Here is a 22,804-nt window from a genome sequence, read left to right as displayed (position 1 = left end):
AATAAATGAAGAACAGAGTTGTAGAAAGCGCTGTCTCTTCACAAAATGAATAATGTGTACACTGAAAATTACAAGCTGGGTATGTATTAATTGGGCCTCATTTGCTTCTGGTCAGTGGCCACTAGGACAAGGTATTTTTGTGTTTATCTCCTCAGGACACATACACTGACCTTCAGTCCTTCAGCCCCGGCATGAAGCAGGCACTGCCCACTGACCACAGAACCGGGAGTTCTGTGGCTGGAGGTCGGCTGTGAAAACAGACCTGGTGCTGGTCTTCAAGAGGCCAGCGATCTAGTTGGTTATATTCACTTAAATTCGGGAAATGTCTTAAACTCTCTCCAAAGGTGTCTGAAACTCCAGTGCAAGAGATGGCATAGCTTTTTAGCAGGGACATTTATCCTACCCTAGTATTTTTACCAGGAATCAGTTTCCCAATCCCACTACCTAATTACCCATCAGACAGGTCTCAGACAGATGGAGCCATTCTTTTGAAGCAATTGTAGCTTGAGAAAGAGTCTGAATCTGTCCCTAGGCTTCTTATAGGTGCTAGGAGCCCTGGTACTTGCATTTCAGCATCTCAAATTTCCATTCCAATACTATGGCCTGGTTGTTAATCTTTTAGAAGACTGAAGCCCTAAAAATCTAAAGAGAATCTCCCCTTCCAATCTGGGGGAAAAGCTTCCCCTCCCCCCAAAGTTAAACCCACACAAATTCCTCAGGGCAATGGGACAAGGAAGTGAAATTGGGTGAACTGTATGTCCTGATCCATTGTCAACCAATGTCCAAAAGCATGGTGTTGCATTTAGGGGCGTTGGCAAAGGGGCGGGAGAGGGAAGCCAGTGCCCAGCTGGTCAGAGTGAGGATGCATGGCAGGATAGGGGACACGGCCCAGGACACCAGGACTGACACTGAACAACCACAGAGGAAGTGAGACAGATGTTACTTGAGATGCCTACATGGTCAAATTCCCCAAAGCACAGAAGTGCCGTCAATGCCCATGTGTTCTTCTAGAACAAAACGCATGCACGTGAGATGTGCTGTGCTGTTTCCCTTTCTGCCAAGCACTGCCTTTCTCCAGTAAGACACCGCAGAAAGGAAAGATAGGACCCATTACAGAAGTTTGTGTTCCATCAGGACGTGGACTTTTAGGGTAGCTTCAATTCATTGACGGGAGACACTCAGAGATGTCGGGGTTTCCCAGGCCAACAGAGGGCTTGCCTCTGAGAGTCAGTTCAGTGTCTGACTTAGAAAAAAGACTCTTAGTACATGCGATTCTGGGACCTCACGGCCCTGTGAGCAAGTTTTGCCACGGAGATGGGGATTATTTTTTGATGGAACAGTATATCACCAGCCAACATTAGCTCTGCTCCACAGATCATTTCAGGAGAGAACTGGGCAGAGGCATCCACTTACTTAGTCCCAGCTGGGCTAGTTCTTCAAGCCGAGCCTCAGTCATGGCTGTTGAAATGGCATAAGGCAACTTCAAGGTAAACGGCAGAACGTCCCTGATTTTTCAAAAAAGAGAATATTTATAATTATGTGTCTTGTTTCTGTCTCTTATTTGCATTTCATCCTAGAGATGTTTTAGCTTCGATTGCAATGTCCTAAGGAGACACTATATCATACCTAACCAGACCTTGTCTTTACTGGGGACGGAACTGCAAGATTACTATTCTTGCCTCTAGTGACACTGGGGACAGACTGAGAGAGGGGCTGACTGGTTTGGTATCTGTAATGAGGACAAAATTTCCTCCATGGGGTAGCTGACGTGTATCTAGTATTAATATGAGAATCCCTATGTTGGTGGATCTTACATATATATACATAAAACATTATGTACTAATTTGCCACATGTTCTGAACATTGGCCCCAACTCATTGAGCAGGACTGTGTAATCTTAAACTGAGGTTTATGATCTCATGTCCTTACACACGGCAGATTCTCCACCACTATCTGTCAGTTTTACTCTGACATCTTGCAGCTAGAGCCCACGCATTGGGGGTTGTATGCTGGATACAAAACTTCCTCCTGTTTTAAGGTAAAGCTTCTCTATCTGTAATGTACACATGAATCCCTGGGAGTCTTGTTTTACTACACGCTCTGATTCAGGAGGTCTGAGTGAGGCTGGAGATCTGGCATTTCTGGCATGCTCACCGCCGGTGTTGCTGCTGCTGCCACCCCTGCACCACGCTCTGAGGAGGGAGGCAAATGGAAAGGACTTCATGCAACAACCCTGGCCCCAAGCAGCATGGCACCATGTGTGCACCAGCAAACACAAGCACCCAACATCATAGACCAACAGGCTCAATAGGAAGAAGCTGAACTGAGCTGGCACAAGGGTCCTTCCACGGCCAGCAAATAGTGCCACCACGAGTACATGCATGGACCACGAACTCTTTCTTTCTCTGAAAGGGCAAAAGCAAACCTAACAAACATCTGCTCATTTTAATATACAAGTGGGTAGCATTGGTGGCTCCCCACACCCCAGGGCTCATACAATGCCATGCCTGATAATGACAGGGAGAAAGCCTGTTTTGAATAAATGAATGAATGAATATGCAATAACAATGGTGACTTATCCAAAAAGAAATTATTTGTTTCAGTGGTGGTATTGGTCTTACAAAAAAAGAACTTGGGGGCACCTGGGTAGTTCAGTTGGTTCAGCATTGGACTCTTGGCTCAGGTCATGACCTCAGGGTCTTGGGATCAATCCCTGCATCAGGCTCTGCACTCAGTGGGGAGTCTGCTTGTGGGCTCTCTCTCCCTCTCCTTCTGCCCCTCCCTCTGCTCATGCTCTCTCTCAAATAAATAAATAATCTTTTTTAAAAAAAGGAATTTACTCATTCACTCAACAAATGTTTATGATCATCTATGATGTGCCAGACGCTGTTGTAGGTGCTGATAACAGACAAAAGACCCTGCCTGCCTACACGGAGTGTCACTCCAGTGAACACCAAAAGACAATGAACAAATATGCAGTTTATAGAACAGGAGAAAGGGATGTGTGCCACAGATTTTAATATATGTGCAAAAGGGGAATAACAAAGAGTATTCAAGAGTGACAGTTGGCCAGAGAGGGCCCCATGAACAGGTAGCATTTGAGTGAAGATTTAAATGGATCAGGGTACAAACCATGAAAGAAAAAACTTCTTAGGCATAGGAAGCAGCAGGTGCAAAGGCCTTGTGGTGGGAGAGGGTCTGGTATATATGAAGAACAGCAAGGAGGCCATCATGGCTGAGGTGCAGTAAGTGAGGGACAAAATGTAGAGCTTCCACCTGTATTTTGTCTACACAAGAGACTGTGAAAACCTCCACTGAAGAGAATAACTATCCCAAACAACTTGTTTACAGTAAGATTAGGCAACATTCTAAACTGAATCAGATTAAATGTGGATGACTAGAGAATTCTGGAACCCCTGAAGCTGTTGACAATGAATAACAAATTAGTAAGGTCAATGAAAAGAGCAAAACACGAACACAATGTCATTTATCGCATTGCCTCCAATATAGCATTCACATAAATATTAGGGGGTGGCAGTCAGGAGGCAGCTCTTTCCTGAGCTGTCAAGCCTGGGTCACCCCCTGTTTCCAGGGACCCTTTTGTCTCCCTCCAAATGGTGTGAGCACCTGCTTCTTCTTGTCCTCTTGCATCCTTTCTGGATGAAGCAGGCGGAGCCTTGGGGGGGATGGCAGCGTCTGTAATAGTTGCTGCCTGACCGGGGAGAGGCAATGACTCAGATTATAATCTCAAAGGAAGATTAATGGGAAGCAGAACTTTGTAACACCAGAGCATCATATAAATATATGTTTCTACGGCTGCAAAAACTTAATTAAAATCTTCCTTCTTTAGACAATTTGGGGGAAAGCCACATAGGACAAAACCAACCTCTGTTTATTTTAGGCCTTTATCTTGCCCAGCGCAGTACCTGGAGCCTAAACGTCACATGGCTGGTTTTTCTTAAGGGCACGTATGACAGGAAACCACACCTGTATTTCACTAATGGGTGTTTTTCAGCTTTGATCTACTGAAACATTAGATGTTGCCTGTGAGTCCTTTTCCAGGGCACAAGATAGCATCTCCTCTCTCTCTCTCTCTCTCTCTCACACACACACATACACACACACACACATACGCACACACAGAGTCACTTCCCTCTCTCTTTATCCTGTTAAAAAAAGGAGCCCTGATTCTAAAACCTATGTAACAGACAAAATAAAGCCAGCTTAGGTATAAATGTTTCACTCAAGAGTTTTAGGACACACAGAATTTACTTTTGAACCTTTGTATGTCTTGTTTCTAAACCTCTGTATGTCATGTTTCTAAAGCGGAAGAGAACTAACTCTTGAGTACTTACTACTGTGCCAAGCACTATAACTCACATTGTACCCACCCAGGCCCCTAGGAAGAAGCTCTGAGGTCCTGCATTCTGTGGGTCAGGAGCACAGGATGGCATAGATGCAGAGGTCTCTGTAGCCACCCACAGAGCTGATGTGGAATTAAGTGGGGCCAGGAACCCAATTACACTGGACCCCAAGGTCCATGGAGGGGTGCTGTACAGTGGCAAGATATGAGCTCTGGCATCATGGCAGGACTGGGTTTAAATCCAATTTCTGCCACATATTAATTGAACAAGTGTGGTAAGTGTCCCACTCTCTGAGCCATGGTGTCTTCACGATCCTAATTTCAGAGTTGCCATGAGGATTAGAAATTATATAAATATGGTGCCTAGCACCTATATAGAAAGCCCCTGAAAATACCATTAACCTTAATCAATGATAATTAAGAACTATTATTTCCTCTAGCTCTTTGTGACTCGAAGTGTAATTGCAGAACCAGCAGCATTGGCCTCGTGACCCAGGAGACTGTTGGAAATGCAGACTCGCCAACGCTGCTCTGGACCCCCTGAATGGGAATCTGCATTCTAACAAGATTCCAGGTGACTCTAGTGTGCATAAATCTTTGTGGGGCAGCGCTCTCCATGACACTAAGGTTGCTGAACTGACAGCGAGCTCCCAGGCATTCGTGGCCAAGGTCTGCATCTCATTTGTGTCCTCAGCCGAACTCTTCAGCTACCTTCCTGATGTGACCAGTCACATGCCGACTGATTCATGAATTCTCTAGCCTAGTGCACCTGTGCATATGCATTCCGGGGGGCTGGGGGACACCAGGGCTGACAGCCCAATCACGTTCTCTATGTGAATACATTTACGTACCAGTAACCAACTAGAGCATTTCGAAAATATTGCGGTCAGACTGGGTCAAATCAGGTACTGTTGCCTAAGAACACTGATTCAGGTAAACGAGTAATGTAAAGCATTGGAGGAGAAACAAAAACATGAAGAACTTTTGCCTTTTGCATTTGGAGGGGGAAAAAATAGGAAAACGAATCTCAGGGCTCTCTGATCACAAAATATCAATGTGGGGATTTTTCCATCAGCATCTTATATTGGGACCATGCTTTGTAGTGTAGGGAAGGCTTTCCTGTGCTTTATCTCCTTCAACCATCAAAGAGCCCTGGACGTCAGGTTAACCAGCCTCTTATGAATACTTAGGGGAGAGATGGTATCTTTCGTACGCTGTTGCCAAATACTATGTTATAGGTGTAACGATTTTTCACAACAGGACAGTCAAAAACCAATTCTGCAGAGTAAGCCAACTCCACCTCCAATCAACATGCTAGTGTCGAAATTCACTTTCGGGAGCTGGTTGGCCTCCAACCAGAGCAGGTGTGGATTCCTGGAGCCAGTGGGGGCTCCTGCACTGGCTTCTTCTTCTTTCTGGGCAGGAGATATTCACCCTTACACAAGAGCAAGAGCTCTTGCCCACTGGGTCCAACTCCTTGGCTTCCTCCCCTGGGTGATCAGCCCTGCAGGTCCCCACTGTAAGTTCCTCCCCACCCTCAGGCCATTGACGGTGTGGCTTTACCTGCTTGGTGACGTCTAGTGGTCAACTGCTCAGTGCCTTCCCCTGGGAGGGTCTAGACCAACAGGTACGACAAACATCTAACTCCGTCTTTGAGAATGGACTCGACCCTTAAATTAATATCAAGGAAAGGAACCTCAAACAAGCTTTTCCACATCAGACTGGGATGGCTGGGAGACATGATCTTTGGAAAGACCCCAGGCATGTATGCCTGTCTGTGCTCTATGGCTGCAACAGGCATACAGAGAAGCCAAGGGGGCCTGCGTGGAGGTCATGTCGGTCTCTGCAGATGAAGACTATGGATTCTGAGTCATCAAAAGAACACTCCACTTGAAAAACTATGATGGCTAGAAAGGAAAGAAACAGGGAGCACCTTCAACGACTCACAGATTCTCCACACTAACGTGGGGATTTGGGGCCGAACTACTTGTAGTCTAACACAGTTGCATGAGGGCATGAGCACTGAGTGGGCCTGGAGAACAGTGATGCAAGATTATGGGATGGTTTACGGAGCCCATATTTCCAGCATCCCTTGGAGAGTTTGCAGAAACATTATCAGGGACCTTTAAATGTTAGGGGTCTTCATCGTGGGTCCCTTTATGTGTGTGCCTGTGTGCACATATGTGTACACGTGTGTCTGTTTTCCTGCCTGACAGGTCTAGGTGAAAGAAGTCAAGGGCATAGCTTGAAGACATGGGCATATTAATTTGAATGGGCCAGCATAGTATTTTGACACTACCTGGCAGAGGGGACTTGGTGACTGTTTTAATTCATAATCAATCCCTCCAGGGACATCTTCCAGACCCCTCTGCCCAGCTTTCATCCAGAAACCCTGAGGCCATTTACACGGCATGCACCAAGCAGGTGCTTGAGATCGTAAGAGGTGTAGAGTCTTACCTGCTGATGCAGTAGAAAGCAATGAGCCGGAATAAATCCGCAAAACTGATTCCTGAGCCTTCCAGGGAAAAGGCTGCAAAAGAGAAGATTTCAGAAACCAGCTGAGTGTCCCGGAGAATTGTTTTGGGAAAGGAAAGGTCCTCTGCTGTTGTTTGCTGCATGTGTAGGACCCTCTCTGTGCTCTCAAACCAGCTGCTGTGCAGCTTATCAGAACCAGCTGCGGCGAGGATGTGTGTCACCCAGAAACAGACCAGTAGAGTCCATGGCCCATAAGTCCAGGCCCTGACTCATGCTCTAGTGCTTGGTAAACAGACCAGCACAGGCACAAATTGCACAACTATCTTTTTTTTTTTTTTTTTTTTTTAATTTAAACACATGAGGTACTTGGGTGGCTCAGTCCATTGAGCATCTGCCTTTAGCTCAGGTCATGATTCTAGGGTTCTGAGGTTGAGTCCCACATTGGGCTCCCTGCTCAGCAGGGAGTCTGCTTCTCTCTCTCCCTCTGCCTGCTGCTCCTCCTGCTTGTGTTCTCTGTGTCAAATAAAAAAATAAAATCTTAAAAAAAAAATTCAAACACGAAGTTGGGGAAGGGGCAAGGGGCTGGTCAGGCCAGGCTGCAAGGCCATGAGCATACAACAGTGCTGGAGAAACACCGAAGCCCCCGCTGCCCTTGACCCTCTTTGGGTAGATCGGTAAACCTACTGGGTCACATTCCTCTTTTCCAAAATAGGCCACCTCTGGTTAAGACACAAAGCCAAAGGAGTACAAAGCGTGGAGAAAAACACAAGGTTCTAGTAAGTTAGCTCTGGGGTAAATTCAGCAGGGAGGATTCTAAAACCCATTTACTTTGAGTGCCCCTACCTGCCACCACTAAGTACACAAGCTTCCCAGCAACCATGAGCTGGCAAGACAGTGAACCATCCTGCACATGTTCCCAACGGCAGGACAGTGAGGGTTTGACTTTAGATACTTACATATTGGCCAACCACTCCTCATGCCGTGTCTGCCAAAATGCCACTCAGGCAGTCATCCTTCCGAAAACGTCCCAAATAGCCTCAGCCTTGTGAAGATCTCCTCGGTTTCTCAATCAGTTTTTCTCCCTCTTATGACACTCCGAATCATCACTTACATTGTTTATTATCTGCATATGTTGTTTTATTGCTTATTTAGTATCTCTACAGCACCCCAAACACACCTATGCCTCTACACATGCACCATGACAGACAGACAGAAACAGAAACACGCACGTGCACCACAATTTAACTAATTAAGTAGGGGGAAGCCGACGTGGGGGTAGGTTAACCTCTCCGAGCCTTGGTTTTCTCATCTGAACAATGGACAAGAATAGCACTTTCCCTCTCTCTCAGAAAGGCAGGAGTGGAAACTGACATTTTAAAACATGGAGTAATTGTATGTAAGTGATGAATCACTAAATTCTACTCCAGAAACCAATATTACACTGTGTGTTAACCAAGACAAATTTAATTAAAAAAAAAAAGTAAACAAACACCAAGATCTGGGCATTAGGTGTGCTGGTTGCTACTTTCTCCTAGGTGTCATTCTCTCAGCTGACAGACCAAAGAAATACATGAGTGTACTAACCTATATAAATACATTTGACTACTGATATTCCCTGCATGTAGCCGTCTGTATCGATATCAAGAGAAAAATGAGTTCTTACTGATGTCTCCAACACTAATCCTTACCACATGGATCATTCGAGTCTATAACCTCCCCCTCCAACAGTGAAAAACATGGCTCCCACCATCCGCCATCATTTACTTCATTGTTCAAGTCCGGTATCCATGTATAGTGGCATCCGAATTGTTAACCTGTTTCCCTGTGGGAGGCCACTTTTAGAACTACAGTATCGTACTCATGTGGTGTTCCTTTTGCCATAATACCATTTAGGCAAGTAAAATCTGTTTATTACCTAAAAAAGTAAAATACAATTAAATTAACTTAAGAATGGGGTGATTCATGTGAAAGCAGTCTATACAAATATGAGCTGGTCTTTACTATTAAACCATATTGTCCAGATGTTATGACAAGGTATCTGTGTTTCTATCAAGTCCTTCCTTTCTCAATCCACCTCCATTCGCACAGAAGCTAGGCCCTGGCCAGGAAGGGCCATCATGGTGGGACCAAGACCTGTGGTAACTAGTCACAAGGGAATGCTTTGCTCAGACCAACTTTTTCAACCATGGTAAGTCCTCTGGATGGGAAGAGGGAACTGATACAAATCTTGACACAATACGGAGGAAAAATCTTTAGCCAGGAGGCAGCTAAGATGAACACCAAGAAAGCTTTAAAGTGCAAACACTAACTGTACTTACTGTAGGGGGGCTAGAAGGGGGTTTCCAGACTAACTTACCACGCTTCACTCTGGATATGAGAAGGGATGTAAAAACCAGTTAGATCTATCACTTCTTGGCTAGCCAACTTCCAAAAGCTACTGCAGTGTTGACTTTCCTCACTTAAATTTTTATCCATTGTCTTTAGAATGGAGGGTTTGCAATCTATCTTGTGATTACCTCCTCATGTAAATTCACTGGTATGAGCCACACACCAGGGTCACTGACCGCTCGTGGAGGTTTTCCTGGGCATCAGTAACCTTGTGAAACCTGGAGGGAACACATCACAAGGTCCAGGTTGACAGCTGAACCTGAGGCTGACCTCAAAGAGGCTGACAGGTTTCACTTCTGCTGGAAATGTCTCCTCTAAACTCCATGAAGGTTCAGGAGTCTAGAGGAGACCATGAACTCCAGGCTGAGTATAATTCCTTCCCTGCTCTTCAACTGACCTCAGAACCTTCACTTTCTTCAAAAGTGGGGACTGAGGCTTGCTTAGGTGGAAACTGGGGAGCAAGAGAACATCGTGGCCTCAGTCTTGCTATAGAGAGAGTCGCTGGGCTTCCAAACTCACCACTCCTGGCCTTCCCGTCTCAGCTTGTTAACCCATGCTTTCTTTCTTTCTTTGTTTTTATTATGTTACATTAGTCACCATACAGTACATCATTAGTTTTTGATGGAGTGTTCCATGATTCATTGTTTGTGTGTAACACCCAGTGCTCCACGTGATACGTGCCCTCCTTAATACCCATCACTGAGCCAACTCATCTCCTCACCCCTCTCCTCTCTAAAACCCTCGGTTTGTTTCTCGGAGTCCATGGTCTCTCATGGTTCATCTCCTGCTCCGATGAAGCCTTCCCCTTTGGGGCACAGAGTCACAGCAGATCCCTTCCCGGAAGCTGCCAATACATCAGCACTATGTGTTCCCTTTTGTATTTAAAACATGGCCTCCTGAGACCACATTTTCAGGGATTGCTGAATAGCAGAAAGAAAACCAAAGCCACCTTTCTCCCTTAAAAACTTCTGCTGGCTAATTTCTTTTCAGAGGGCTGGATTCTGCCTCTGATGAGGGGCATTTAATAGACAACTGAACAGTGATTGTCTGGAGGGAATATGTCCACTCAAGGGTAATTCACAAAGATGTGCAGACACATGCCTTCGCATGCCATCCCATAAAAAGGCCCAATTGCTACAGCTTGTCCTGTGGGTTAGTCATCAGTAAACCTAAGAACCAAATCCATGCTCTACTTAACTGGGGAGGGGCAAGAAAGCCAACCTGCCATGTGCCAAGCAGTGGGCTGCACACAGGCTGTTTACTTAAACCATTAACAGCTCCCTGATGCTGCCATCACCCCATTATCCTGACAAGAAAACCAAGGCTCCTTGGGTAGGTTACCTGCCCAGTCACCGAGTGAAGTAGTAACTGTGCCAGGACTCAGATTCATGTCTGTCTGTCTTGAAGGGCAAGCTCTGTCCAATTCCACTTGCTTGGGTGACCAGAGGCCCTCCCATCAACCAGGACTTCGCCATCCAGTGACCACTTACTGTACGTGCTTTCCTTTATGGCAAATTCCTTGAGAGGGGCTCCAAATTCACAGGGTAGGCGAAGGGAGAGAACCTTCTTCTGCATTTTGGTGGATTTACGAACCAGGAATATCTAGTGGAGGGAAAAAAAATTCAAGCTTAGGAACTATCTAGAAGGTGAGAAGCTGAGCATGTGATTTCCTGCACATGCGATGTCCACGACTAGAATGCCCTTCATAACTAAACCTCAAGGCTCAACCAGGGACACTCTACTGCCAGCAAAAAGGACTCTCAACAAGCATGCCCCAGCTGCCTTCCTTTGATAACTGGCTTCAAAAGAATCCTACTTTCCCTTTGACAGAATCTTCTCCAGGAGACCAATGCTCCCTCAGTCTGCAGAAGCAATTTCAGTTTGGTGATTGTTTTATAGCTCTTGTTATGTGTTCTCTAGCCCACATCTTCCATGGGTACCGTGGTTGATGAACCCAGATTCTAAACAGGAGTAACATGGCTAAACCCTAGGAGGTGAATTGGGAGTTCACTGGCTAATTTGGCTCATGGGTATATTTATGAGAGAAAATTAAATTTGTGGGGCATCTGAGTGGTTCAGTTGAGCATCTGACTCTTAATTTCAGCCCTGATCATGATCCCGGGGTTGTGGGATCGAGCCCCACATCGGGCTCCATGCTTAGTGGAGTCTGCTTCTCCTGTTCTCCTTCTGCCCCTCCCCCCACACTCTCTCTCTCTCAAATAAACAGATGAATCTTAAAAAAAAAAAAAAAAAAGGAGAGAGAAAGAAAACTAAACTTATTTCTAAGAGTGAAAAAGCAGGTTTTTAAAATTAAAATCAGAGTTTCTAGCTTGTCTTGGAAAACAGCATGATATGGCAAGATCAGTTATGGTGAAACAATTGCTGGAGCTAAAAATGGCTGCCCCATTAGGGAGGTAGGAAGGTAATGCTTTGAGGTTCCCCGAAGCCAACACCAGAGCTGCAGGTCCATTTACACCTGACTCACCCCAATTTGTGACAATCTCTCTTCCGGTTCTAATACTGTCTTCAGGCGTGTGCTTTAAACCAACCCAACTCCCACTGTCCAAGTCAAGCCGCCATTCTGGCCTCTGACACTGCAAAGGCAACTATGCCCTATAATGCTAGGCACTGCACAACTCCAGGGGGCACCAATTCCCTAGGCTATAAATCAAACAGTGTCCCCTAGATTGTGCAGTGAGACAGCGTGACTGAGTTCTGGTTCCCTTCTGGATGGAGTACATGGCCCTTCTCCAAGGACCCTATCCTGTCTTGCTTCTCTAACTACTTCTCTCTCCCCTGCATTCAGACACTATGCTCTCTGCTCCCTTATTATCATTTCACCTCATCTTCACTCCCCTCCATATGTCCAGTCAGTATCTCCCAAGAAAATTCTTCTGGGTGGAGGTGGGAGGGCGGCTGTGGGGATTGGGTGTCTGCTGAGAGGGAATTAGGAAGACCTTTGAGTTCTCTCTTCTCTCCCAGCAGTCACAGCGAGGCAGTCATGGGACAGAATACATCTAATAGCCAGTTCTGGGAGTCAGTGCTTCTGGGACACCCTAAAACTGAAACAGAGATTTCAAACACTATCCCTATGGGTAGAAAAGCCCAAAGCCCTGCTGGGAGCCAGGGGTTGGTTGGCGGAGTAGAAGTTTCGTTCCTTTGTGCAGGTGGGGGTCTCCCTGAAACCGGGGGGTCAGGGAGAGTAAAGTCTCATTTCCTGAATGTCTGCAGCTTTTTAGAACAGAGATTGTTATAGTCGGGCCTGTAGACCAAATCTATCCTGCGGCCTGTTTTTATAAATAAAGCTTTATTGAAACAAAGCCACACTCCTTCACTTAGATGCTGTCTGTGGTTGCAGCTGCACTATGAGGCAGAGCTGAGAGGTTCTGACAGATTCTATGGCCCACAAAGCCAAAAATATTTACACTTTGGCCTTCTATAGAAAGTCTGCCAATTCCTGTCCTAGGATGGAGAGGATTAAGGACCCATGATACCATGGCAGGATTTTGAAATCTTCCTTCCTCTCACACCTGCTTTTCCTTCTCTTCAGCATTCTTGCTTCTGGGGCACTCTGGCCTATTCTGACCCATGCTGCTCCCTTCCTCCACCTGCCCTCCGCCTGCCCTCAGCTTGCCCTACCTCGTCAGGCAGGTCTGTCCAGGGATCAAGTAGGTAGACAGACAGAACATTCTGCCTGACTTGTTCCCCACAGGTCTCAGCAGGAATGGACGCGCCACACACTGGGAGGGAAGCCAGGAAGGGAAGGGAACTGTTGCTTAGCAACAGGGTGACCTCCCTCTTCAGAACGTTTGTGCAGAAATGCAGGAGCCGACAACTTGACCTCCAAAAAGTGGGGGCCCCATAGACATGGGTCCTGATCATACAGACCCAGACTAGAGCCAACAACCTGGCATGTTGGCCAAGGAATTTTCCACAAAGATGATCAAATAGTGCACCTAGTCACCCTGAGCAGGTTCCAACATTAGTCTCAGTCCCGTCTGTTTCTGTCTGATGAGAAACAAAGACTCACTTATAAGTCAAAAAATGATAACAGAGAGGCTCTGGCTGATAGGAAACTCAAGAAAGTTTATTTTTGTGCCCAATTGCCACAACATTCTCAGCTGGCTATGATGGAGGTCCCCCCCCCCCGCCCCTTTTCTCCCTTGCTTCTCCATTTTTTCTTAGTTTCTATCTCTTGTCATGAGTTGTTCCAAGTCTCACTTTATCTGTGATTTATTGTATTTATCCTTTCTTGGGAAGTAGATATGGTGCATAAGCACTGTCCAATACAACTTCCTGTGTTGGAAACATTTTATACTCCACACCATCATCCTATGGGGTAGCCTCCAGCTGTCTGTGGCTAGTGAGCACTTCAAATGTGGCTAGTGCAACTGAGGAGCTGAATTTCTAATTTAATTTAATTAATGCAAATTTAAATAGCCACACAGGGCAAGTGCCTACCATACTGAACAGCACAGGACACCAACCACTGAATGACATTTTTTGAGGAACCTCTAATAGAGTCGTGGAGTGGTCTTGATTAAGAGACTGGTGTTGGGTAGACAGTAGCTGAAGAAACATAACTGGGCCGTGAGCCCTGTGGGAAGTCACTGAGGAAACCCAAGAGAAACAGGATTACATCAGCAACCAGAGCAGACAAGCCTATGGACACAGAACTTTGGAACTTTTGAAGTCCCAAGTTGGATGGCTAAGCCCTGGCAGGGCTTCCAGGCTCAGATGAAAACAATAGGGGCAGCTGAGGACCCCAAAACCAGGTTCATCCTCAGTGTTGAGGCCCAAGAAGTTAGCCCAGGGCCTCCAGCCAGGGGCCCTCCTCATTACCCAAATGCTCTGTCACCCTGCCCAGTCCTGGACCTCCCTCTGTAACTGAGTTGATGAAGACAGAAAGACAAATTGTGAAGGGCTCTTTTCCTCAGGGCTGCCTCCATACATCCCACAATCCCCTTGCACTGCGACCCAGGTGCACACTGGAATGCTTGCTCCCTACAGCCTAGGAAGAACTTTCTGGAACTCCAGGTCTTTCTCTTGAAGAAAGCAGCAGCCCTGCCTGTCTCAACCTGTTTCCCTGAGATTCTGAGTCTTACCCCTGGAGGCTGGGACTGGAGGATTTGTGCTGCTTCCTCCTCACTCAGACTCAGCTGCAGCCATATTGGGTGGGTGTGGAGAAGCCGGTCCAAAATGCTGAGCCTGTTGGAGAGGCTATCATAGCCAGAGTCCCGCGGACAGGTCTTCACATCCTTTTCTTCGGAATAGCCATCATCCTTGTGTCTTACCATGCTAGGAGAAAGAGAATTGGCAGGGGTCAAATGGCCGCAGCCCCATTTCTCTGACAAGGAGACCGTCCTACAGTCTCTAGGCTTGACCTGTCCTAGCACATACTCCCTCTTTCATTCCCACCTCGCTTGTCTTCCCCTCTAGCCTGAAAGCTTTCTGGAGGAAGGCGTCATATCAGCTCTCACTCCATATCTATACCATTAAACAGAATATTTGACAGACCCAACAGACCTTCTATTTCTAACCCAGTTTTCAAAAGGTTCTAAACATTCTGAATTCTGTCGAGTCTGTCTTCTGGCATAAACCATTTCACAATTTGAGCAAAGAGCCCTAAATGCTATGTTCCATAGGGTAGCATGAGGTTCTAGGGCTCCAAAGCATATATCATGGGCACCACCGTGGCATGCTCAAAAAGTGAAAACAAAACATTCACACTCATTCATGCACACTCATTTTGTACCCACATAAACTGGATTTCATTTCTTTTCACACATCGAGGCACTTTTGTTACTACCATTATTTGTAATAAAACCTCACAGTTGAATAACGCTGTGCTATTATAAAATCATACTAACATGAGTTCATTATTCCCATAAAGTGGAAACAGCCCAAACTTCCATCACCTAATGAATGGACAAATAAAATGTGGTCTACCCATACAATGGAATTTTATTCAGTCATAATATTCATTCATTCTGTTTATGAATGGAGTACTGATCCACACTCCAAAACGGCATGAACTGTGACGACTTCATGCTAAGTGGAAGCAGCTAGACACAAATATTGTGTGATTCCACTTATATAAAATATTTAAACTAGACACCAAGAGAGAAACAGAAAGATTAATGGTTGCTGGGACTGGGGGCAGGGGCGGGATGGGTACTGGTTGCTAATCAGAATAGATTTCCTTTTTGAGGTAAAGAGAATGTTCTGGATGGAGACGTGGTGATGGCTGTACAACTCTGTGAATGTGCTGAAAAACAATGAATTATACAGTTTAAGGTATGCTGTGTGAATGACATCTCAATTAAAAAACGTCTTATTGGGGCGCCTGGGTGGCTCAGTGGGTTAAAGCCTCTGCCTTCGGCTCAGGTCATGATCTCAGGGTCCTGGGATCGAGCCCCCGCATCAGGCTCTCTGCTCAGCAGGGAGCCTGCTTCCTCCTCTCTCTCTGCCTGCTTCTCTGCCTACTTGTGATCTCCGTCTGTCAAATAAATAAATAAAATCTTTAAAAGAAATGTATAAAATCTTAAAAAAAAAAAAAGGGGGCGCCTGGGTGGCTCAGTGGTTTAAGCCGCTGCCTTCGGCTCAGGTCATGATCTCAGGGTCCTGGGATTGAGTCCCACATCGGGCTCTCTGCTCAGCAGGGAGCCTGCTTCCCTCCCTCTCTCTGCCTGCCTCTCTGTCTACTTGTGATCTCCCTCTGTCAAATAAATAAATAAAATCTTAAAAAAAAATAAATAAAAATTAAAAAAAATGTAAAAAAAAAAGTCTTATGGATTTCCATAGCTGCCTTTGGTGCCAAAACTAACCTTGTGACTGAGTATGCAATTCCTTTTTTATGAATGAGAAAACTGGGGCCCAAGAAGGTATCGGGCTGCCCAGAATTATAAACACTCATGAAATGGCAGAGCTAGAAATTCAAGAGGTCTGGTGTTCCTCCAACTCTGCAGGTAACAAGTAAGATCATGAACACAGGCGAGCTTGTATCTATGTGCTGTCTGTTGTGTGCCAGGCCCTTGGCAAACATTCTCTCATTTCCTTGAAAACAGCCCCCAAAGGCAGGTATCAGGAATCCAGTGTTTTAAAAAAAAAAAAGGCAGGGTGGGTTCGGTGGTGGATCGGGAAGTCCAGACTGTTTAAGTAACTTGCTCAAGGCAAAGACATGCCTCTGGTAAGAGTGAGCAGGTAGGAATTCCAACCCAAGAGTGCTTGGTTCTAGTGTCTCTATCCCTCTCCCATGCCCTGGGTCTCAGTGAGCTGGTCATCTATCCCCGTCTTGGAGTGGCCAGTGAAAAACATCAGATCTGATCACTCCCATTTGAAGGGGCAAGTTCAGCTTAGGGTTCTAATGGTTTTCAAACAGCTAAACCCCAAGAAACCCAAATGTGTGGCCTGAATGAAGTTTTCATCATTGCGAATGATGATAAAGACAAACTGTAGCAAGAGTGGGAAAAATGTAAAAAAAAAAAAAAAGGTGTGCTCTTCCCCTGTGTACCACTCTACTCCTAAGAGGTGGGACTGAATACAGAAGAAGCCAACCTAAGGCAATCGATTGTTTTGGGGGAAGCAGGCTCAGTATCAACTCCCACAAGGATAAGTGCACCGGCTGGCCAGAGACCCCTGTCCCGACGTCTTCCCTGCACATTCTTGACTTTGTACAGATCTGAAGAATCTCATGCTTCCATTCAAGATTTACATTTGTTTCCCCTTAAAGTTTACCTTTTGCTACCACTTTCCAGATGGGAGCGTCTGAGCTAAAAAAGAGCAGTTTTTCCTTCTGCAAATGCCCCCCGCCCCCTGCCCCCTGCCCCGGGCCTCCAGGTATTCTGAAGTGAATCTTTGCAGCTATAAGAACGCACTCTTCAAAACGAAGCTGCTGTTAAAATTCCTTTCCCATGAGGCAAACGAGGCAACTTGAGAGCAGTGATTCTCAACGCTGGCTGCCCATAAAAACTGCCTGGAGCTTAAACATGTTTTGATGGCCAGACTGCACCCTAGATCAAATAAATCAGACACTTTTTGGGGCGGGATGCAGGCATCAGAATTTTACAAATTTCCCCAGGCAATTCCAACTTGCAGCCAAGTTTACAACCACGGCCTTGGATTGGCAGTTGAGCCACACAGAAATCTCCTGGGGTTTGTTAAGCTGCAGATTCCTGGTTTCAGCCCCAGAGGGTCTGATTCCGCAGTCCTGGGGTGGGGCCCTGCATTTCTAACAAGTTCCAGGAGACGCTGATGCAGCAGTCTGGGGAGCATCTGCTTAAGATCGAAGAGCAAAATGTGCTCTTGAACTCAGAACCAATGAGGTGGGGTGGTTTTTTGCGGGGGGGTGGTGCACGGTGGTAACATGCCCCGGAAAGAATTCTCCAGACCTAAGTAAACCCTCCATTCCTGCCATCTCAGCCTGGTGCTATTTTACCAAGAGCAAATTTTACCATCTCTAACACACCAATCCTAACATTCACGTGGGCGGTGATTAATATGTGGACACTTCTTCCTTCCTGAGACGGGCACATCCTTGAACAACCTCAGCTGTTCAAGAGGTAAAGAGTCTTTGTCCTGACAACCAGCCTCAGCCTGAAAACCCCGGGCCCAGACAGGAAGACAGTGAATGAGATTCATGGGGCTTCATCAAGGAGCAACCATAAATTAGATTTTGTCTTTGCAAATGACTAAGCTAATGCATTTCTTTCACCATCAGACATTTGAGGTTGGTAGTATATTATTATAAGATAGGTTGAAAGAAAGAATGAAAAAAGACAGACTGGCTTGTCTTAGAGACAACCTTCAGGAAAGAACGAATGAGGGAAATGAATCTGTATTGGATGCTGTTGGTGCCCTGCCCAGTTCCCTTTTACTAGACTGGGGACCTGTGCCCCCGCTGCCGTGGGTGCTGGCTGCCCCCTTGTCCTGCGCATACCCGGAAAGTTCTGTGCTCCCCTGGGAGCAGATGCACTAATGACTTACTGAGACAGGGCATAGAGAAACGGCCCTCTTACCTGAAGGTGAGACAACCCCCGGGTGCTAGTCATGTGGCAGAATTCCCTGTGGGATCAGGCTGAGGTTACCCTCCGGCTGCCCCCGGATCTCTGCCTGGTTTCCTACTCATCCCAGATGGCCCTGCTCACCCTTTCCCAGGCTGCTCCTGAGACCCTATCTCAGTAAATCACAGCACAGGGCTCTGCATCGAGGGAATTCAACCTAAAACAGAAGCTGATGAGAATAATAGAAACCAGTGATTCTTTAAACAGATGTCTGCCACATATATGGGGGGAGGGGCAAAGAATGACTGGTTTATAAAAGATAAGTCATTGTGATATAATTCAGGAGGTTCTAATGATGACATGGTCACAGGAGGCCGGCCACTGTGTGAGCCCCACCTCCCCCTTTGAGCTTCGCCTTTCTAATCTGCATGGGGTACAGAACCCCTCCAGCATGGTGTAGAACTGGTATAAGCGAGAATGCTGAGTGGGTGCTAATCACCAGCAGGCGAAAGGTTGTGAGGGAATAGAACATACACAGTCTTCAAATCTCTGCCCACAGATGACTTATCAGGAAGAGGAAAGGTACCCTGACAACACAGAAATCTGTGAGACGCCATCTTGTTATTTTTTAAAGATTTTATTTATCAACTTGAGAGAGAGCAAACTAGAGACAGAGGAGAGAGAGAGAGAAGCAGACTCCCCGCCAAGCAGGGAGCCTGATGTGGGGCTCGATCCCAGGACCCTGAGATGATGACCTAAGCTGAAGGCAGACATTGAACCCACTGAGCCACCCAGTTGCCCCTGTGAGAAACCATCTGAACCATGTCATTAGCATCAACCCCTCCAATAATCAGGTGCCCGGTATCATGTCCCCCTAATATTTGCTCTGAGAAGGTCATAATAACATCTAGGTCATCTTCCTGCCCCCAAACATGTTTAACCTGAAACTACACAAGAAAAAACCACCAGAGAAATCCAAATTCAGGGACTTTCTGCAAAACCACTGGCCTGAACTCCTCAAAATATCAATGTCATGAAAAATTTTTAAACGGCTGTGGGATTATTATAGATAAAAGGAGAATAAAGAGATGTAAGAGAGGTAACTCGACTGAGTGCACGGAATTGATCGCATGTGGCATCAGAATAAAAAACAGCTATAAAGGACAACTGGGGATATTCAATAAGGGCATATAACAGATAATATTGTATTAATGTTTAATTTACTGAGTGTAGTACTGTTATTTATGTAGGAAAATGCTTTTGTCCTTAAGAGATGCAAACTTAAGAATTTAGGGCCAAAGTGTGAAAATGTTGGAAAGTAAATGTCAAATGGTCAGCCTCCCGTTCCCCTCCAAAAAAAGGTGGGGGAGGCTGTTGTGGACATGGCTGCTATGAACATGGGGGTGCATGTGCCCCTTCTTTTCACTACATCTGTATCTTTGGGGTAAATACCCAGTAGTGCAATTGCAGGGTCATAGGGTAGCTCCTATTCTTAACATCCTGAGGAACCTCCAAACTGTTTTTCAGAGTGGAGGGACGTGGGGGTAACAGGTTGATGGGCATTGAGGAGGTCACATGTGCTGGCATGAGCACTGGGCATTACGTGTAACTAAGGAATCACTGAACACTACCTCAAAAACTAATGATGTACTATATGTTGGCTAACTGAACATAATAAAAAAATAAAAACAAACAAAAATAAGAAAAGGGGGAGGAATACAGAGGTAAAGAAAATGTGGCAAAATTTCAACAACTGGTGAATTTAGGTGAACAGTACTATTCTTAACTTTCCTATAATGCTTGAAATTGCTCAAAATAATACGTTGGGGAAAATATCTACCATCTCCCTGGGTTTATGAGTACAACATTCATTTATTTATTCAACTACTCTTACTATTTCCAAGCATCTAGGCCTGCTTTCATGGAGAGATAAAGCTCAGGTACGGATTCAGTGAGATCTACATCACATGTGAAAATACTGGGCAAACCACAGAATGGCCCCCATCAAGGTGTCTCTAGGAGCAGAGAACAAACTCTGGGCAACTCAGATACTGTATCTGGTCCCATGCCAATGGACCAGGGCCTCACGGCTCCGAAGCAGCTCAGTGGCTATCACACCCACTCTTGGGAACACGGCTTTCCAGCAATAGCTACACTCTGGTCACACCCAATTTAAGGCGCTTTTGAGTGTGGAATGAGAGCAGACTTTCCACTTGGCTCTATTCCCTTCATACCCAGGGCCTCATGTTAGTAGCCTACACAGGAGCAAGAAATTGCAGAAAGCATGTTCTAATATAGGACGGGCAGAAAGACACTAGGTCTACTTTTATTCAACGTTACAGAATCAAGTTCACCTCAGAGAAGAATAATTGCAGCAGATTTTCCGAACAATGCTCTTTCTTGTCCTAAGCCACAACTCCAGAGGACAACATGACCTATCATCAATGCAGCGTCCCGTGACCAGGGTCCCAAACATCACATAGGAGGACTAGACTTTGACTTTATAAACTACTCTTTTTTCAAACAAATGATAGCAATATATAAAGTACCTAAAACTTAGATGTAGGTTGTATCTGTAGGAAAAAACAATGGTGCAGTGAATATAGCTAGCAACCTTCTATACATCAGAATCTTACTTCAGCCACTGGATGGCAAAAAATGAAGCTTTAGGGGTCTAGGTACAAGGCATACGGCCAAATTATTTTTTACCATCAACAAGGTGGTAGCTCCCATTTGGCTAATGGGTCTCAGCACAGGTGCAGTGCTCTGGATGGTTCTATGCTCAGGACACGGGGACAAAACAAGTAGACACAAAAAATAAAAAGCCAAACCTTCTCTGTGTGCGTTAAAAGCAAACCTTCATTAAGCTGAATGATTTTATTTTTTTTTTAAGATTTTATTTATTGATATGTGAAAGAGAGAAAGAGCGTACACGTGGGGGGAGGGGCAGAGGGAGAGAGAGAAGCAGACTCCCTGCTGAGCACGGAGCCCTGCATGGGGCTGTATCCCAGGAGCCCCAGATCACGACCTGAAGACCTGAGCTGAAGGCAGCCACTTAACAAACTGAGCCACCCAAGCGCCCCTGAACAATTATATTTGGACTATTTACATCAACAACCATGGTAAGATAGCCTTGATTATTTTTTAAAGACAAAAGCAGTTTCAGTTAAATACTTCAAATGTCCTGCTAATTTTTCTTTCTAAAGCAGACAGTTAGATAAGTGTTCAACTGAAAAAGAGTTAGTTTAGGGACGCCTGAGTGGCTCAGTTGGTTAAGCAGCTGCCTTCGGCTCAGGTCATGATCCCAGCGTCCTGGGATCGAGTCCCACATCGGGCTCCTTGTTCTGTGGGGAGCCTGCTTCTCCCTCTGCCTCTGCCTGCCACTCTGTCTGCCTGTGCTCGCTCTCTCTCTCTCTCTCTCTCTGACAAATAAATAAATAAAATCTTTTAAAAAAAAAAAAAAAAGAAAAGAAAAAGAGTTAGTTTAGTTAATTAACTAACTTTGAAAAATCTCTCATGGAATCCACGGCAAGTCCTCTGGAATTAAATAAGGCAAAGTAATGCTCTCCTAAACCACTTCTTATGGTTCTCTGGCTTATGCAGAAGCATGTCTGCATGTGTGAGGGTGCGTGCCTCCCCACAAACATGACCTTGCCTGCCTTGGAATTTGGTGCTACCAAATGCAGTCTACCTTCATGGAAAAGCTACACTTGTATTTTATCTAGATATTCTGTTTTGTTTCCATTTATAGAACCAATGGGCCTTGTGAATTGGGACATTGGGGGACATTTAGATGACCAAGTCAGCGGGATAGGTTGAAGGAAGCACTATCATGACCTCCTAAAATATAGCTTGGCTTTTGACTTTTGTCTTCTTCTCTACTCTCCAATTCCTGGCTCCAGGCTCTATACTTGGTCTCCTACATCAGGCTTTTTTTTTTTTTTTTTTTTGAAATATTTTATTTATTTGACAGAGAGAGAGAGAGAGAGACAAACAGCCAGAGAACACAAGTAGGGGGAGTGGGAAAGGGAGAAGCAGGCTTCCTGCAGAGCAGGGAGCCTGACATGGGCTGGATCCCAGGATCTTGGGATCGTGGCCTGAGCCAAAGGCAGACGCTTAACAAGGAGTCTCTCCTATATCAGGCTTTAGAAAGGTGTGGAAAGTGATTCTCTCTTGGAAGGAGACTCCCTGTTTGCTTTGCCTGTCTTCCAGACCAATCCTGGCAGTGCACTTGGGGCTGAGTAACCCACAAAGACCACGTCAGATTTGGAACTGCAGTGGTGAGTGGCAGGCTCCAGGCAGGTCTTACCTGGATTTCCAGCAAAATGCTCCCTGATAACTCAACCTTGAGGAAGACTCAGAGCTCTTCCTACAGCCTGCGCCCTGGGTCCTTGAAGGTCTCCAGTGGACCTTCCCAACTTTGAAGAAAACGAATAGATTTTCCCTTGTTTACACAGTTAGCGTTTAATACATCGTCATCGAATGAATCATGACAAATTGATGGGGTTAATTATCATGAGTAGGATGCTGAGCCCATCAATAAAGCACAACAAAACAAGAAATAACCACAAAAGCA

At 45.6% G+C, this 22,804-nt stretch overlaps 1 protein-coding gene across 3 annotated transcripts in view; it reads right to left on the bottom strand.

The window, feature by feature from the left end:
• The window catches only part of LOC111141697 (Ras and Rab interactor 2), a 178,650-nt gene that overhangs the window by 29,071 nt on the left and 126,775 nt on the right, over positions 1-22,804 (bottom strand). For all 3 annotated transcript variants that reach the window (XM_022494462.1, XM_022494464.1, XM_022494463.1), the window contains 4 exons: positions 14,332-14,524; positions 10,717-10,828; positions 6,821-6,893; positions 1,414-1,505 (listed from right to left, as the gene is read on the bottom strand). In XM_022494462.1, the coding sequence (XP_022350170.1) occupies positions 1,414-1,505; positions 6,821-6,893; positions 10,717-10,828; positions 14,332-14,524 (470 nt within the window). The remainder of the gene's footprint in view (positions 1-1,413; positions 1,506-6,820; positions 6,894-10,716; positions 10,829-14,331; positions 14,525-22,804) is intronic.

Source organism: Enhydra lutris, unplaced genomic scaffold (assembly GCF_002288905.1).
Source record: "Enhydra lutris kenyoni isolate GAN:26980312 unplaced genomic scaffold, ASM228890v2 scaffoldscaffold6, whole genome shotgun sequence".
Lineage (NCBI taxonomy): Eukaryota > Metazoa > Chordata > Mammalia > Carnivora > Mustelidae > Enhydra > Enhydra lutris.
Note: the sequence above shows the minus strand (reverse complement) of the source record. Positions and strands in the feature narration are given on the sequence as shown.